At 45.2% G+C, this 18943-nt stretch overlaps 1 protein-coding gene across 20 annotated transcripts in view; it reads left to right on the plus strand.

Moving 5' to 3' along the window:
- The window catches only part of KALRN (kalirin RhoGEF kinase), a 692240-nt gene that overhangs the window by 300308 nt on the left and 372989 nt on the right, over positions 1-18943 (plus strand). For all 20 annotated transcript variants that reach the window (XM_024991355.2, XM_024991361.2, XM_059886080.1 and 17 more), the window contains exons 7-9: positions 1010-1201; positions 4767-4898; positions 7998-8228. In XM_024991355.2, coding sequence (XP_024847123.1) covers positions 1010-1201; positions 4767-4898; positions 7998-8228 — 555 coding nt within the window. The remainder of the gene's footprint in view (positions 1-1009; positions 1202-4766; positions 4899-7997; positions 8229-18943) is intronic.

The raw sequence follows: 18943 nt of genomic DNA on the forward strand, positions 1-18943 counted from the left end.
TGGGGAAATGTTCCTAAATCACATAGGGATAAGAAAGGGCTCCACGGGTCTTATTTTTAGTGTGGATATTGTGGCTTCATATGCTGTCTTTCCTGGAGGAGGGCATGACAACCTACTCCGGTATTCTTGCCGGGAGAATCCCCATGGACAGAGGAGCTTGGCAGGGTACAGTCCGTGGGATTGCAAAGAGTCAGACACGACTGAGCAACTAAGCACAGCACATGCTATCTTTATTTATTCACCTGCTTCCTTGGTGGGGGTAGGAACGGGGGACAGTAAAGTCTTCACTTGGTGGTAGGAAGATGTGTGGCTATCCTGTGACCTGTGTACTTTGCTCTCTGCGCATTGCTGCCCTACTGTAGTAATGCCCTGGGTACAGCCCTCTCCTGAGTTGAGAGGGGTGCCTTTTCCTCCTCTTGCTTTCGCCTTGGTCTGAGCCATTGCTTCTAGCGAGAAACTCTTGGAAGTACCATGTTGTCCCCATGCATGACCTCATAAGGTGATTGTGAGGATTATTAAGGTCGTCCATGTAAAGTGACTGTATTCACGGGTATTAATGTGCCATGTGCCGCTTTGAGTCCCTTCAGTCATGTCCGACACTTTGCAAGCCTATGGACTGAAGCCTGCCAGGCTCCTCTGTCCATGGGATTCTCCAGGCAAGAATACTGGAGTAGGTAGCCGTTCCCTTCTCAGAGGCTCTTCCCAACCCAGGGATCAAAGCTGGGTCTCCTGCACTACAGGCAGATTCTTTAGTGTCTGAACCACAGGAACTGTGTTGGTCCCCAGAATGGAAAAGCTCAGTTTCTGTACCTGCCATCTGCTGAAATTTTAATATGTAAACAAAGGCCTCCTTTGGGCCTAAAATGGATATGCTAATATGGCTGATAGAGCCTCTTTCAAACTTTTCAGTTTGGGTGGCCTCCTTCACTATGTACTTCCCCACCCCAGAGTGCTCTGTGGGTGCCCTTTCAGCCTGCCCCACTAAGCACCACTCTCCCTTGCTTCCCAGAATGCCTATGTCAACATCAACCGCATCATGTCTGTGGCTTCCCGCCTCTCAGAGGCTGGCCACTATGCTTCACAGCAAATCAAGCAGATCTCCACGCAGCTAGACCAGGAGTGGAAGAGTTTCGCAGCTGCCCTGGATGAACGCAGCACCATCCTCGCCATGTCTGCTGTGTTCCATCAGAAGGCTGAGCAGGTGAGGCCAAGGGGAACTGCTGCAGCTGCTGGTGGTGGGGAGGGGCAGAGACAGGGCAGGTTGGGAGGGACATACCCTGAGGTGTAGAGAGCCCCTCCTCTCTTTTTGAAACACTGAAGACCTTGTTGGGTAGTTGTGACAAAACCCATGTTCTACCACGGTCGTGGCCCCTGTGTACACAGAGAAACATTGATAACTCTTAGTGGCTTTGCTTACATTCAAACAGGAAGGAACCCAGACCCTGTTTACATTCTGCTTACTAGTTTATTGGTGTGTGTGTGTTGACTGCTTAGTTTGCATTCCATGAACATAGACCAAGGAGTGAAACTAAACTGATCATTGAGTTTTATCAGGGAAAAACTAATTTTACATGAAGCATTTGCTGTGGATAATAATAATACAGTGGACAGAAATAATTATTATTTGTTGCCATTTTCTTACTGGCATTGGCCAGTGACATTATTAACCCATTTTATGGAGAGGAGCAGGGAAGCTCAGAGAGATTAAGTGACCTGCCTAAGATCCAGTGTAGGAGCTGACTCTAACCAGCTTAGGAAGAGCCAACAGCTAAATTTTCACAAATTTAAAAAATGAACTGGTTGTTAAACATAGCCATTACTTCAAACTGTATAAGTTTAAATATATCATATTAAAAACAAAGGTAATTAGTACTCAAAATTCATCATTTTCAATTATTTCAATAGGTCTTATTATTTTCTATGTTCTTGAGATTATTTCTAATATTTATGTCTATGGTGGAAAAAGTATACAATTGTGTGCTGCTGATCACCTCCTCCCAGCTCCACAGTTGGTGATGTCACACTGGTAGCCTGAAATAGACCAAGATAGATGTTTTACACCATGGAAATCATCAAGTGTTACAAACCAGTGCTTAATTTGTTGTTTTATTGATTGTATAGAATCTTTAAAAAAAAAATGAAAGAAAAAATATTTTAAAATTTAGATTTAGTATAAAAATGTGCCCTGTGTAGAGCTGTTACACTGTGAATAGAACACAAAATTAAGGAAATATTCTTCTGATATTCAAAAATATAATTTCATTCAGGCAAAAAAGCCACTTAAAATCACTGATGAATGAGTAACATTCTGACATAAGTCTCCAGGTGTTTTTCACTTTTGTCTTATACCTTAACGAAAGTTAAAATACCAACCAGCTTTTGTGTTGTAACTATATAAGTTTTTCATTTACAAATAGAAGCATCTGTGAGAATTAATTTGTTACATGGAATTTATCATAAGCATTCTATATGCTTCTAAATTTACAGTTTCTTTGTAAACTATGTATGTGCTACACATCTTTTATAGCAGTAAAATTTATAACATACCATGTGTGTACACACACACATATATATGCTGGTTATTAAAAGTTTATTCATACACCATTGTGAAAATCAATCCATAGGTATCTGGGATCAAGTGTGTCTAACATTAAAGCCATGGTCTTATCCTCTAAATTTCTTTCTTTGTATGACATTTGGTTAGCTCATAGGTAATGTAGAGTCAGACACAAGGTCATTCCTTAAATCTCTTCCTCTGTTACCCACCTAACATGGAAGTCAGCATGGAATAATTGAAAGAGTCTGGGTTTTGATGCCAGACATATGTAGGTTCTGATCATTAACTCTTAGGCAAGTCACCTCAACATTCTGAGCTTGTTTGCTCATCTCTAATGTGGGGATGATCATAAATCTCACAGCACTGTTATAAGAATTAGAAATGGAACATTAGGTGCTTAGTGTGTTTATTAAATGGTAAACATTACTACTGTGGGTATATGTTCAACATACTAGCCTGGTATATTTGTATTTCCTCTACCCTGTGTCTGATTCTATCTGAGCCTTTCCCAGAAACTGAAATTCTGTGTTATAAGTTAAGAGCAGCCCTACACATTGAGAGGAATCTAACGTTTTATTATTATTTTTTATGATAATGGTGGTAGTAGCAAATACTCACAACTAATCTCCTATTCTCTCTTCAACCCTATTACTTCAAATGTTGTTCAAGATTTCTCCAGATTGGCAATGGAGATTCAATGCCTCCCTCTCTGCCTCTCTTTCTGTCCTTGAGATGACCATTGTGTGGGGTCTGATATAGGATTCTGGTTAGAGTGTTACCAAGAAATCCCAAAGGCCTTGAAGCAGTCCCACCCCCATGATTGACATATAACCGTCAAGTTACTTTCAGGTTCCTTGGTAAAATGGTTGTTGATGGAGCAAAGCAGCTTCTGAGGTATTAGAAAACACGTGCAGATTGATACTGGGTCATACCCAGCACTCTTCCAGAATTGTTAGGAGGTGGCTTAATGCAATATAAACATACAGAATGAAAAATCAACCGCCACAGCCAACTGGCTAAGGACTGAAAGCTGACATAATACCAAGAGGACGACTCAAGCAGTTGTAGAAGCACATACCAGAATTGAGAGTAACTGGAGGAATCAACTTTTATTTGCTGTTTCCTGACTTGGATTACTTCGAATGAGAAGAAATTTTATTTGTATCCATTTTTTTTTAATGCAGTTTCTCAAGATTGCCAGTCCTTCAGGGAAACTCATAAACCATGCTTATTTTTAGCTGGAAAACATACACACACACGCACACACCAAACAATGGATTCAAGGCTATTTTTTCAATGCATTTATTTAGGCAGCTCTTTATTGTCCTCAGATGGGCTGTTCTAGGCAATGAGATAAAAAGGTATTTAGGCAATTAATTTAAATGGAGCTGTGCAGTCAGGCAAGAAGAATCATAGACAGAACCATTCCAGACTACTGGGTGAAGAATTATCTGCATTTTAGAGGTGTATTTTCCACCCAATAAATCTGAGTGATTTCAGTTAGCTTACCCTTTGTGCATGGAGACCCATAGTCTTCCACAGTTGTTAATTTTAATTTTTAAATAATTTGATTTCTGTCAAGATCTATATCTATATATCACATCCCAGGAGTCACTCTAGACATAGTGCAGTCTGTCCTTAATCTCCCCTCCCCCTGCCAGACCCTTGGGGTTCTGACCCAACAGCAGGAATCTTATTGAGTGTTAATCTCCATCCCCTGTAGGAATGGTCTCTCCAAGTTCCCTGGGGTGCTGGATGGGCCTTTATGAGGCGTTCTTTGCTCCTCTTCACAGCTAGATATCCACATTGCAAAGCACGTATGTGTAAATATCCCATTTTGTTATATGTTGCCTCTCATGTGTGAGCATGCACAGGATAAGCATCTCTCATGTACACATATAATTTAGTGAGCTGTTTTCACACGTGTATTTTATAGTGGATATAGCCCACTGAACATGAAGACAACTTCCATCCCCAGCAGTTTCATAGTAGTCATCTTTCTTTGTGTAAACTACACTTTCTAAATAGGTATTTGGGTCTGACTTGTTTCCTGAGGTTGGTGTTTATAGAATTAAAGAAAAAACTCCACCTTCTGCAGTGGTCTCTGAAAGCTTCCAGAGGTCCTGATGCTTCTTAAAGGTATCTGTCTGTGCCTGTCACTGCCCGCCCCCAGTGCTCCCACACTGACCTAGCTGGCATCTCCTTCCAGTTCTTGTCAGGAGTGGATGCCTGGTGCAAGATGTGCAGTGAAGGTGGCCTGCCCTCTGAGATGCAGGACCTGGAGCTGGCGATCCACCACCACCAGTCTTTGTATGAGCAGGTGACCCAGGCCTACACAGAGGTGAGAACCAAGCAGGACACCCACGGGTCCTGGCTATGTATGGGCGTGGGTGGCAAGAGCGCCAGCCTGTGAGCTGTGAAATAGCTTGGGTTGGACTAAGAAGAAATGAGGCCATTTTTCTCCTTTCGGAGACATCTTTAAGATCTTTGATCTGTGAATGATGGTCTCCGCCCAGGAAGCAGAAAAATGCAGCCATCAGCAGGTACCACATTGGTGTACATGTGTGTGTGCACCTCACCCTGTGTGTGAAGACTGGACTGTCAGAGGAAGGACTGTAAGAAAGCAAGACTGTGCTCCTCTGGAGCTTTCTGGATGGTGAACAGGCATGTACACACTAGCCTTGTCACCACTTTTATGAAGCAGCTCATCAAAAAAAGTACTAATTTCCTCACTGGCAGGTCCAGAGGACAACTCACCATGGGGTGGAGATAAGTGTTTGTAGGAGTGAGAAGCTGCTGCGGAAGTGAAAGTCCAACTAAACAGTTCTTATGCTAAAAAATCAAAGACTGGGAACATGGTACAAGTTAAGGGGGAAACATTTCCTTTTAAAGTAAAAGAAAAGAAGTATATAGGTGCATGTGTGTGAATACACCCAGCCCAATAAGTTTGTTAAGTGATGTGAACTCTGAGGGAGCAGCTGAGGGATGTGAAGAGATGGGCTGATCAGGAAAGCTGGATGAGAAGAGGGAAGAGTCTTCACATCTGGCCCATGGATTTTCTTGGGGGAAAGGTCAGCTAAGGCACTGTTTCGCAAAGTGTGTCCCTGGACCAGCTGCCTCAGACTCACCTGAGGTGCTTGTTAAAGGTGTAGATTCCTGGGTTCCATGCCAGGCTGAATCAGACTGTCAAGAAGTAGAACCTGGAACCTCCATTTCAATAAATATCAACCCAAGTAAGTTTGGTGCTTGTTGAAGTCAAAGAACTAACTAATTTCAACTGAGTGAAAATAAGAGTTTTTGCCACAGTCAAAATGGAAATTTGAATCCTGGTTCCTTCTCTTACCCGTGTGACCTCAAACAAGTTACTTAACCACCCAAAGCCTCATTTTCTTCCTCTGCGAAATGAAAGTAATAACAAATGCCTGTAGTTTTAAGAGTTGTAAAGGTAATTTGTATAATCCACTTGGCCCAGTGCCTGACAGTAATAAGTACTGAAAAGGTAACAGGTTTCATCATTTTAAGAGGCAGAGAGAGGAGAACTAGTGAGCCAAATTTGATCTCACCAGCTGCAATGCTCACAGCCAAAGGCTTTCTCTCAGGACAGAACTGTGCCTCTGCCCGTGGGTCAAGAATCTCTAAATTTACTCTTTATAAAATATAAAAATAGAGCATGTAAATGAGAGGAATATTATACTCACACACTAATGGAGTGTGATTATAATATATGTAGAGAGACACGGCGTTTCTCTCAGTTAATTCTCAGGCCCTAGCACTGTGGGATGGAGACGCTCCCTTCAAGCCCACTTTAGAGGGCAGTGGACTGCCCCTGCGTCCTGCACATGTGGGCTGAGGCTGAGGGCTGGGACTTGGGTTGACTTGAGTTTTAGGACTTGGCCCTCCAACTGGAACCACCCAGCCCTGGACAGAGCACAGTGCCCAAAGGCAGCATTGCTCAGAATTCCCTGAAGAGAGCTCTCCCGGGTATGGCCACAGAATGTGTATCTTCCTCATGTCTCTATTATTGATGAGGTACTTCCCCTCTCCCTCTCCTGGCAATACATCGTAGGAGGCAGCACAGTAGAATGGGGTGGATGGAGTTGGTCATCAAAATTGGTCATTTTCCTCCAGCCAGGCTCTCTCTCCTGTCTCAGCTGCGTTCTCCACCTTAATCATGTGTTCTCCTTTCTTAATCATGCGACAGTCCCCCATGCACTTCTGTGGCTCCATCAACAGGGGAGTAACTCCAGGCTCTGTATTTCTGAACCCCCAGCCAAGCTATTATCAAGATGTGCAGGTAGGGGAGGGGAAGCTGCAAGCCCAGCAAATAGCTCCCTATTCATCATCATAAGGCCAGAAGTGGGAGCACACCTCCTCTGCCACGTTTTTGGAAGGAAAAGACTGTCTTAACTCTTCATTAACTTTGACTTAATTGTTAACCAGATTAATTTGGGGTCTTAAAATTCCTAGTCATCACTGTTTTAAATTAGAAAGACACATGCTCCTTGGATACTCTGCCAAGCACTGGAGAGCCACAAGTGTCAATCAGATGATGCCACTTTCTAGAAATATTGCCAGGAATCTGGTGAGGATTGACAGGGAATGTCACCCCCACTGGTTTTAGCACTGAGGGTGAGTTTTGGGGAACCCAGGAGCATGGATGTTGTGTCTACAATCTAAGGGTCTCTCACTTATTCTGCATGTTTTCAGGATAAAAAAAAAAGGGGGGTTGAATAAAAGGAGAGTGAAAGAAGGATAAATATAAAAGAAAGAAAATGACAAGGAAATAAAGAAGGCAAGACAGAGAAATGATGATGATGATGATAAAGATAGAATTCGGTAGCCAGTACTACACACTGGGTTCTGTTCTAACTAAGTACTCTGCTTGTGTTAATTCATTTAATCCTTACCACGACTCTTTGAGGTATGTGCCTACCTCACACACAAGGAAGCTGAGGCCCAAAGAGGTTAAGTAACTTGCCTCTAGTCACACACCTAGAAGTTCAGAGCTAGGCAAAGGAAGGTGAGGAAGGAAGAGGCAGAGGGGTTTATGGTGACAGCTTATATTCAGGTTTTTTTTTTCCAAAGTGGAGTTCTGTTGCCTAACCTAGTTAGAGAGTCAGTCAAGATATTTATCAAGTACCGAGTGTCAGGCACTGTTCTAGGCATGGAGAAAGATAAACAAGGCAGAGTACTTGCCCTGAAAAAGCTGAAATTCGAAGAGAGACACTGATTCAGGGTCTTGAAGACCATGGCTGCAGCACCAGCACCTCCCCAGGCTGCAGGCCGAACACTGGGTCAGCTCTGGTGGCACACTCCTCGGCTGTCATGAATCTGGGTGGGAATCTCTGTTCCAACCAGGGGCCCTGGCAGCTTGCCTTGCCTCTCTGTGCCTCACCCCACCTCCCCCTTCTCCTTCAACTTGACCTTTCTCATCTTACAGGTCAGCCAGGACGGCAAAGCACTGCTGGATGTGCTGCAGCGGCCCCTGAGTCCCGGGAACTCTGAGTCCCTCACAGCCACAGCCAACTACTCCAAGGCGGTGCACCAGGTGCTGGACGTGGTGCACGAAGTGCTGCACCACCAGCGGCGGCTCGAGAGCATCTGGCAGCACCGCAAGGTGCGGCTCCACCAACGCCTGCAGCTCTGCGTCTTCCAGCAGGACGTCCAGCAGGTACCACACTGCTCCCCCGCCCGGCATCTGTCACAGACCAGGCAGGCATGCCTGAGTCCCTCACTGAGGTGACCAGGCCTGGGGATGCCTGATTTATGGACGGAAGAGGGCAATCCAGCCCCCAGCAGCCCCCACCCCCTCCTATACCCATCCAGACTTGTTCACTGATGCTTCTCACTTAAGCAGCTTTACAGACCTGGCCTGGGGTTGGGAAGGGAGGCTCAATCTGAGAAAGAACAATTCTTTGCAATCATGACTTTGTTTTCTTTGGGGAAAGCTTGACCGTCCCCCAGGCATTAGCTTTCTGGACAGCTCTGGGTCTGGGGTGGTGGGTATCTGAGCACTGTCAGGGCTGGACCCCCAGCCAGCTTGCTTCTCAACCAGGGATGCAGGTGGCCTGCTGGAGCTGGGGGGTGGTGGCATACAGAGCCTTTAGGGGATTCTTTGGCAAGCTTGATTCGGAAACCAGATTTAAAAGATGGGCTGTTGATAATTGTATGTTCTGTAATTAGAGGTTACTTCTGGCTTAATCTGTTTCTTGCATTATTATAATAGTCATAGCTTTTATTCTTTACCACAAAGAGTAAAGAAATGGTTATTTTCTAACTATAAAAGGATAGCCTTGCCACAAATACCCTTTTGGATGAAATGACCCATTCTTTTCTCCTCATACTTCCTTTGTCTGTCTCTTTGGGGACCCCTGGGAGCTTTTCTTTGAGGACTAATAGCTGGAGCAGGGGGTGGTTGGGAACTAGAGATGAGAGTTAAGTTTTAGTATCATTTCCCTGCTGGTTCACTGCAAGAGGCAGGGGTGGGAGCACTCATGTTCTCAGACTTTTTCTGTGGCCACCTCATAATTTCAGGATTTATACACATAAAATAGCATTTTACTCTGCTTCCACACCTCCTGTGATATTGACCAAGTGTAGTCAAAAAGTATATCGAAACATACATGGAAAATGGAAAGCTAACTGGATGTATCTTTGGAATGTTGGTTCCCCTTACAGCTGTCGTTAGGGAGACCTTACACTGGGTACCCTGAGAAGGAGATAGGTTTGGAGGGAGAGCAGGGCATCCTATCAGGGGCTGTGACACCCTCTGTGTGTTGGGTTACCGCCATGCAGTCAGTCCCAGGAGTAGACAGCCCTCCAGAAGTGTCCCATATTCTTGGGCTGCCCTAACTCCTTTGCAGCCCCCACCCCCCAGCTAGGGCAGTGAGGAGACTTCAGAGGTGACACTTTAGTCTCAGGAGAGGTGGGAACTGCTGATGTGCTGGCCCAGGCTCTGAAACCCTTGTGGGGTTTGCTGGGAATGGAGAAGCAAATGCTTTAGTTGTCTGCTCCTGCTGTCTGGAATTGTTCAGATCAGTGTATCACCTCTGAGCACAGGAGGCCACAGAGTTGGTCTGTGAATGAGACAGAGGTGCCAGCCTCCAGAGGCACACAGAGGAGAGGTTACTGTTTTGAGTGACTTTTGGAGATTTCTGTACCATGTATTATGCAGCTTCCTTGGTGTGCTCATTGCCTTCCTGCTGTTTTCATGGCTGTTGGATGGTGTAGGATCGATGCTGGAGAGGGGCAGAGGGCTGTGAAGAGGGTGGGGAAAGACATCCCCGTTAGGAGGGCGGCATCTAGACACAGACTCTCTGGAAATAGCGGTTATCAGACTTTTCCATGGCCACCCTGACGTCTACACTGCAGCTGGGGGAAAGTATAACAAAGCTACACCGCTGACTGTTTTACATCATGCTCTTAGAAACGAGAGCATTCCAGGAATACAGACCCTATCAGTTCACCTCTATCAGTGAATCACATTGTCGGCACTCAATAAAAGCAATAAGATTATGAGGTAGAAGTAAAAGGGTTTGGATTTTCCATGAGGACTGAATCCCCCAGGGTGGTTAATTCCATTGTTCTTTTCTGGACATGTGAATGTGACTTCTGAAGACATGATGTCATTCAGCCATTTGTCCCACTCACTCTCGCTCACCAAATATCTGACTCTGGGACAGATATGCAAAGACGAATGTGATAAACAAGGGCTACTAATTTGTGATGGGTCTCAGATGCTTCCTGACACCCAGCAACCATCAGCATCTGATCAGTGTCTGAGCTGGTGCTTCAGAGGTCACTGGACATGGTGAACTCGGTGGTTCCAGTGACAAACTCGGATTTTGGTCTCCCAACTGCAAGCCATGCAGGAGCCTGTCCTAGTTTTCACAATGAGATTGGGACAAGTAGTTTCCTTTCTCTGTGCTCCCACAATTATATAATTATATTTAATTATATATATATACACACACACACATATACACATACTTCCCAGGTGGCACTAGTGGTAAAGAACCCACCTGCCACTGCAGGAAAAATAAGAGACTTGAGTTTGATCCCTGGGTCAGGAAGATCCCCTGGAGGAGGGGGCATGGCAACCCACTCCAGTATTCTTGCCTGGAGAATACCATGGACAGAGGAACCTGGTGGGCTACATTCCATAGGGTCCCAGAGTGTCAGACATGACTGAAGCAACTTGACATGCATGCATGCATCCACATACATAAAAAATAATTTAACACAAAAGTCAAAGTGCTATTGAAATTTTATATATTTATCATTTTTTTATTTTGCATTTTTCTATCTCTTCTGTTCCAGTATCTCCTTGAGAGCAGGAGGCACGACTGCTGCTTCTCTGTGCCCCTTACAACTCTTAGCTGTCTGGCATAAAGCTGGAGTTCTTTCTGTATTTGCTGACTTGAGCTGAAATAGTCCCTGGAGAACCCCAGTTTCTGCCTCTATGACTTGAGCACCAGCTAACCCTCCCTCCCAGCCCCTTCAGTAGTTGCCAGGGAGTAGCTGGGGTCTGCGTGCAGGAATCGTGGAAGGCGGCAGGGTCCCAGATACTTACTTACAGCCCCGGGCAGGGGACTCAGGGACATAGCATTAGCGCTACAAAGCATCTTGGTGCCCATCAGCTATTCAGCAAGGCGGGGCCTGGGCGGGGAGCCCAACACTGCACTAGGTTCTGGCAAGATGCCTGCTTACATAGAAAGGCAACAAAAGATACACACTTGAAAGTAGAAAGTTCCATGCTACCTGAGCATGCCAGGCAGGTGCACAGCAATCAAGTATTAATGGGACAGGCCGAGGCGCAAGAAGTCAGAGTTGTTATCCTGAAAGAGGAGAGAATTGATTAACCATATAGTCTGGATCCAAGACTCCTGAGCACATTTGGGGTTGAGAGATGTTTACTCTACAGCCTAAGTGGGAAGCTTGTGAATGAGCATCAGTGGCTGGGGCAATATAGCATTGTGGATAAAAAGCATGCGCTCTGGAGCCAGAGAGCCTGAGTTTAAACCCTGCCCTGACAAGTCTTGGCCATGGGACCTTGGGCAAGTGACTTCACTCCTGGTGCTTCAAGTTCCTCACCCCTAAAATAGGAAACATCACATACCTATCTTTTTGGACTGAATGAGGTGTAAGCACAGTGCCTGCCTAGCATGTAGTAGATCCTCCAGCAGTATGGCCTGGGTTTAGTCACATCTTCTTTGAGTAGTACTCGGGTGTGCCCTGATGCTTGTGCTGTTGGGAACCCCCAGCCTGATTCCTTTGTTTCTACAATAGCAACTGCTTCATGGATCTGTTGAGTTTCATTTCATTCAATGATAAAAATTTCAGAACTGCTAGGGACTGGAAGAGCACCCAGTCTCACCTACTATAGGTCAAGGAAATTGAGTCCCAGAGATGTAAAGCAACTTGGTCATAACCACACAGCTAGTTAATGGTAGTTCTAGGACCAGAAACTAAGTCTTCTGGCTCCCAGTCCAGGTATCCTACAGAAAAGTCACACGAGAAAGGAGCCTGGCAGACAGAGAAGGAGAACAGAAGAGAGACAGGAGGGATACATACAACCTAACAGAGAGAGAAGAAAGACAGACACGCACATACACACACCCTGGAACAGGGAGAGAAAGGAGAGACAGGGACTGTGGGGGATGGGAAAGAAAGGGATAGATTTAAAAACAGAGATCAGAGAAACAGACATACATGGGCTGGGAGGAGAAAGAGAAAGAGGAAGGTGGAGCAGAGACAGAAGAGAAAGAGACAGGGACTCCTGCTTGTGGAGAGAGGAGGGAGAACCAGCCAACCTCTCCCTGTGCCTGACTCCTTATCACATTGCCATTTCTGGGGGTGGTCTTTTCCCAAGCAGGATTACCTTGTCCAAAGCATGGAGTAAAGCAGAGAGGTTGAAATCGAGATAGACACCAGTGAAAACAAGATTTAGACATTATGTAGCCAGAATCGGCCTGACACATTACCTCTGTGCTAGCTCTTCTCTGGGTCCCAACAGGTGTCCTTTTACCATTCTCTTCCCCTCTGGGCTTGGAGGCAGTGAAAATAAGTCTCTGAGGATGAAACTGGAGCTTGGGTTCATTAAGATGCAGAAATGCATGGACAGGGCACACCTGCCATAGTATTGCTAGTGGAATAATTTTCAGTGCTGTTGTTTTTCCAGCGTAGAGTGGAACAGTACTAAAAGTGAAAACGAAAGTGTTGGTCCTCAGTTGTGTCTGACTCTGCAACCCCATCCTCTGTCCATGGGATTTCCCAGGCAAGAATGCTGGAGTGGGCTGCCATTCCCTACTAAGCAATAGCCAAAAGAGCATTTCACAACAATATCAGCCAACTTATCTTTCCATCATGGGCTCCTTCTGAGCCCAGATAGACCTAATTTTGTTGAGAAGAACAAGGAGTAGCTAGTCTTGATCTTTCTGACAGATGCAAATTCCATCCCATTTTTACAGGCAGAGAAACTGTCATGAGTATCTCTGTAAGCTGTCTTATTCTACCTCCTTTTCTTCTTCCCCTTGCCTGTGGTGCAAGAATAAATTGGTAAAGTGTTTTGAAACACTTGTGTGCAAGCCCCTGTGCTAGGAGTTGGGGGTCCCTGGCCTGAGAGAAGACATATGTACCTGAGGATGTGTCAGTGGCAGGTGTCTGTCTGGGTTTAGGGCCAGAGAAGCAAGACAACAATGGGCTGGTGGAGTCACAGCAGGAAAATTTCCCATGGTTGGAATGGCATTTGCACTGGTCCTTGGAGCTCAGGCAGAGGATCTGGGGATGGTATTCCTGGGGATAGCCAGGAAGTGGAGAGCTAAGTTACAGCCAGGGGACAGGGAAGAGGAAATCTAACTGAGTGCCTGCTCTTGGCAGTGATAGCAGGAGGTCAGGCTGGAAGGGTTAGGACATGACCTGTTTGAGGTTCCAGTGCCCTCCCTTAAGAACAATGTGTTTTGCTTTTAAGTGGCCCAAAAGTGAGCTAGGGAGGGGCAATGATGACAGTATTTTCTGGCTCAGTGACTTTCCATTCTGAATGAATGCATTAATATTAAAATCCATAGTTCTGTACTACAAATGAATCTCACCTGTTTCTCTCAGTTTTTACTGAAGCCTCATATGGAAAGCTATAGCTTTTACTGTGTCAGCTCTTGCCTGCCAAACAATGTGTAAAAAGGATTTGAGGGTAATTTTTTTAAACTCCAGATAGTGGATCTTTTACTAGCTATAATGACTAAAGCCCCTTAATCATACTAAACCAGTTTGGGCATTGTATAATCCAATTAACAGCTTTGCATAATAAAAGGTGAGCACTTTAGGTTACAAATTGCATGCTTAGGAAAAAAATGACTGGAATGATGATGGGTCTAGAAATGAACTCTTCTTATAAAAAGGAAGGATTAAAGCATCTGAGAAGGAAAATCTCACCCAGGGCATACATAGTCCCAGGGAGATGGGGGAACACACACAGTAGGAATCATTCTCAAAAATCTGAAATGCCAACTGGTGGTAGCTGGTGGGTATGTCAGGGAGGAGATTCAAACATCAGAGGTATGATTGGATTCCAGCCCTGAGATTTTTTTTTTTCCTGAGATTAAATGTGTCTATAAACGTTTTATTATTCATAGCTCATGATTCATCTTTATGAGCAATTGAATATCTAATCACTTATCTTATTTAATCTTCCAACACTATAAAGCAGGTGATAGTTTGGTCTTCATCTTACTGATAAGGAAATTGAGGCTTAGAAAGGTTAAGTAAACTTGTACAAGGTCACATAGCTAGAGGCAGAGGAAGGATTTATACCCACTTCCACTGAATTTCTAAGTCCATGCTCTTAGCCTCTCTGCTATGCCCTGGGCACTATGCTGGATGATGGGGATGCAGAGAGACACAGCCCCTGCCCTCAAGGGGTTTATAAATTAGTGCTGGAATGTCATTGCTCAAAGGGCCCAGATAGATTACTTAGTCCCAAAGGCTGAGACTTGCCCAAGATTGCATAACTGCAGACAGATGAGATTCATTCCCAAACTGCCTGTGCAGTAAGACCCACACAGGCAATCACACTCGCACTCAGACGCTCTTCACCCGCTCCATCATTAGAAAATGGCCCGCTATGGTTATTTATATCTAACACAATGCCCCTAAAAAAAAAAAAAAAATGCCCCTAAAACAAGCCCTACCCATTCTCACTTGTTTTTCACAACCATAATTACATTACCTCAACATTGTTGGTGGTTTTCTTTGTTGGTGGTTTTGAGTATCTTGAATAATTTCCATTTGCCCATGGTAGTATTTAGCAGTATAAAAACTCTCAATTAAATTTTGATGGTGATAATCCAGTCATTCAAATCTGTTCAAGTAGACAACTGATGATTCTTTGGGCAGGGCGGGTGTCCAGAAAGTGAGCAGGTTTGGGCTTGGCTGAACTGGGGGAAGTAGAGAGGGGAGAAACAGAGGGCTCTGCCAGTCAGGGTTGCTTTCTGATTGGAGTGGGGATGAGGAAGCTTTCTCATCTGACTCTTCTGTGTCACTGATCTTGGAGGGGGCACTCTATCCCTCTCCCTGTGGGAGGAGGCTGGCACCAAAGTGTATGTTCCAGTCTTCTCCATGTACTCTCCAGCTAGAATTAGCAGGGCTGGGAAGTGGGCCTTGGAGGCCTGCCTCTGATGTGCTCAGACCCTCCTGCCTGGAATTTCATGGACCCTTAGTACCCTTCACACTCTACACCTCACCCGCCTTCCTCTCTGCCCTGCTTTCCACCTTCTGTTCCCTTCCCTGTCATGGTCTTCTCCCTTGGTGCTTACTTTGATTTTCTGATTGCAGACTCTGTTCTGACTGAACAGTGGTCATTCTGTGATGAGCACCTTCCAAGGAAGGATTTGGGTCCCTCCCTCTGGCAGCCTTGGGAAGCTGGTGGGTCCTGAGAAGCAGTGAGAAGTCCCTCCCCAGAAGTTACTGAGCCTCGGGGCTTTCTTGAGCCACTGTAATTTTAAACACCTTTAATGTCCTCAGTTCCTCTTTTATTGTTAACAAGTGACTAAACAACATTCAAAAAAACTAAGATCATGACAGCTAGTTCTATCACTTCATGGCAAATATGTGGGGAACAAGTGGAAACAGTGGCAGATTTTATTTTCTTGGGCTCCAAAATCACTGTGGATGGGCAGTAACTGCAGCCATGAAGTTAAGACACTTGCTCCTTGGAAGAAAAGCTATGACAAACCTGGACAGCTTATTAAAAAACAGAGACATCACTTTACCGACAAAGGTCCATATAGTCAATGCTATGGTTTTTCCAGTAGTCATGTACAGGTGTGAGAGTTGAACCATAAAGAAAGGTGTGTGTGTATATGTGTGTGTGTGTGTGTGTGTGTTAGTCACTCAGTTGTGTCCGACTCTCTGTGACTCCATGGACTGCAGCCTGCCAGGCTCCTCTGTCCATGGAGTTCTCCAGGAGAGAATACTGGAGTGGGTTGCCATTTCCTTCTCCAATGCGAATTTTACTAGTAGTAGTTTAGTCGCTCGGAGAAGGCAATGGCACCCCACTCCAGTACTCTTGCCTGGAAAATCCCATGGACGGAGGAGCCTGGTAGGCTGCAGTCCATGGGGTCGCTAAGAGTCGGACACGACTGAGCGACTTCACTTTCACTTTTCACTCTCATGCATTGGAGAAGGCAATGGCAACCCACTCCAGTGTTCTTGCCTGGAGAATCCCAGGGACGGCGGAGCCTGGTGGGCTGCCATCTATGGGGTCGCACAGAGTCGGACATGACTGAAGCGACTTAGCAGCAGCAGCAGCAGCAGCAGCAGCAGTTTAGTCACTAAGTTGTGTCTGGCTCTTGCAACCCCACAGACTGTAGCCTGCCAGGTTCCTTGGTCCATGGGACTCTCCAGGCAAGAATACTGGAGTGGATTGCCATTTCCTTCTCCAAGAGAAGGCTGAGCACTGAAGAATTGATGTTTTCAAATTATGGTACTGGAGGTACCATAATTATGGTACTCTTCAGAGCCCCTTGGACAGCAAGGAGATAAAACCAGACAATCCTAAAGGAAATCAATCCTAAATATTCAGTGGAAGGACTGATGCTGAAGCTGAAGCTCCAGTATTTTGGTCATCTGATGTGCACAGATGACTCATTGGAAAAGTCTCTGATGCTGGGAAAGACTGAGAGCAGAAGGAGAAGGGGGTGACAGAGGGTGAGATGGCTGGATGGCATCACCAACTCAACATGAATTTGAGCAAATTCTGGGAAATAGCAAAGAAAGGGAAGCCTGGCATGCTGCAGTCCACGGCATTGCGAAGTGTCAGATAGGACATAGTGACTGAACAACCAGACAGTCACCATCCAAGGACATTTCTGATAAACATGTACTCAGCGTGTCCTTGACCTCAACGTGCTATGTCTGGAGCTTTGAATACCAGGCTAAAGGATAAAAGATTCACACTTTGTAACTAGTGGAGAGCTAGAAAAGATTCTGACCAGAGAAAACAGGTTATCAGAGTGAAGGGCTGAGGTAATTTTGTGCCAGCAGAGGACTGAGTTGGAGTGGGAAGATTGTGGGATCACAGTCATTGACTGAAGTGATGGGAACGAGGGTAGATATGAGAGTACTTATGAAAAAGCATCACTGAAAATTGCTGTCCATTTTGTTATAGAAAGCAAAGGAAGTGTCAGTTATGAATATGGAACTGTATTTTTCCAAGTGTGGTTCTTGGACCAGTTAAAGAACCCAACTCAGGTCCACTTGTCCAACATAGAGCAAAGCCAATGTACTGACATCAAGTCCTAGTGAAGGAAAGTACAGTATTTTTTGCAGGGTGACTAGCAAGGAAAACAGGAAGCTGGTGCTCAAAAGACCTGAACTCCTTAATAGTTTTCAGGGAAGGGTTTTTAAAGGCAACATTAGGGGTACACACACAGGGTATGTGATCAGTTCATGGACATTCTTCTGATTGGTTGGTGGTGAGGTAACAGGGTGATGTTTCGAGAATCCTAATTAGCAACCTTCTATTTCCATCCAGTCTGGGGTCTACTGCTTGTGGTCAGCATGTAATCACCACTCTCCCCTGGATAGGGGTGGGAGTGATCTTAGTTTCTGCAGAACGACTCAAAGATACGCACCAGATTGTTATCCGTATTCCTTCAGGAGGAACTAGGAGTCCTGTGGCTCTGTTGTTCTAATCATTAACTACATGAGCCTCCTCTTTGAAACCTGAGGAAGGCCAAACAAGAACAGGGGACATGGAGAGGCTTTTGCACCTGAAAGGACCTCGGAGATCCTACTCAGTTTCAGTTCCTCCCTTTCTTTGATGTTCCTCAATCCTGAGAGGAACAGGGGTGGGATAATAAAAGGAATACAGTTTTGGATAGAGAAGTTAAAAACTCAGTTTAGGGGGGGACTTGCCAGGGTTTCAGATCTCTGGCATTAAGATCATCTGGGCAGAGTTGGGGCTTGTTAAAAACAGATTATCTGGTCCTGTTCCACACTATTTAGTTCAGAATCTGTGGATGACATGGTGCCTGTGTTTTAGAAAGAACCCCAGGTGATTCTGAAGCATTCTAAAGTTTGAGAGCCTCTGACTTGAGAGATTCAGTCCTTAGTGATGAAAAGTGTGGTGATACCATAAACAGGAATCAAGGCACTGTAGTGAGGAGATGCTCTCAGGAAGCTGCCAAGGACAAAGATGAGTTCCAGTCACCCCAGCCTGTAGGGCTGGCCAGAGTGGAGGGGCCCAGGGGAAGAAGACTGCTGGTCTCCTAGCTGGCTTCCACCTGGCATCACATGTGTCAGGAGACAGGACCATGGTTCTCAGGGGAAGATAATCTGTTCACCTGCTAATGAGTTTCAGCTGAGCCCTCTTGGAAACGTGACAGCTTTCCCTGCCATAGCAAGACATTTATTTTGATCATACTTGTTCCAAAGATGAGACAGAAAATGAATTGCTGATAACTGATAATTGCTGATAATTGGGCATTTCAAGTGTTGCCCACATGCTCTCCAGTCACAGCCAATGGGGAGCAGGGTGGTGCTGGCAAAGGATGAGCCATTCCCCTTTAGAACTAATGTGCAGTGTGCTGTGTAAGGAAGCAGAAATAATGATTTGATGGACTGTCCTGGGTACTGTCACACATCATGTGTACTGGAGCCTTTAACAGGACAAAATGTATTGTTGACACATGATGACGTGTCAGCCCTCCTCCCTGAGCTCAGAATAATGGCTTCTACAGAGTTGAGGGGTGGGGCTGGGAGGTAGGGGGGCGTGAAGAACTGAGTGGGGCAGTTCTTCACTTTATGTAAAACATCTTGCCTATTTTATCAGGGATCAGATTATGACACAAAATTAATAACATATTTCAAATAAGATGATTGATCAGGGAG

Source organism: Bos taurus, chromosome 1, assembly GCF_002263795.3.
Source record: "Bos taurus isolate L1 Dominette 01449 registration number 42190680 breed Hereford chromosome 1, ARS-UCD2.0, whole genome shotgun sequence".
Lineage (NCBI taxonomy): Eukaryota > Metazoa > Chordata > Mammalia > Artiodactyla > Bovidae > Bos > Bos taurus.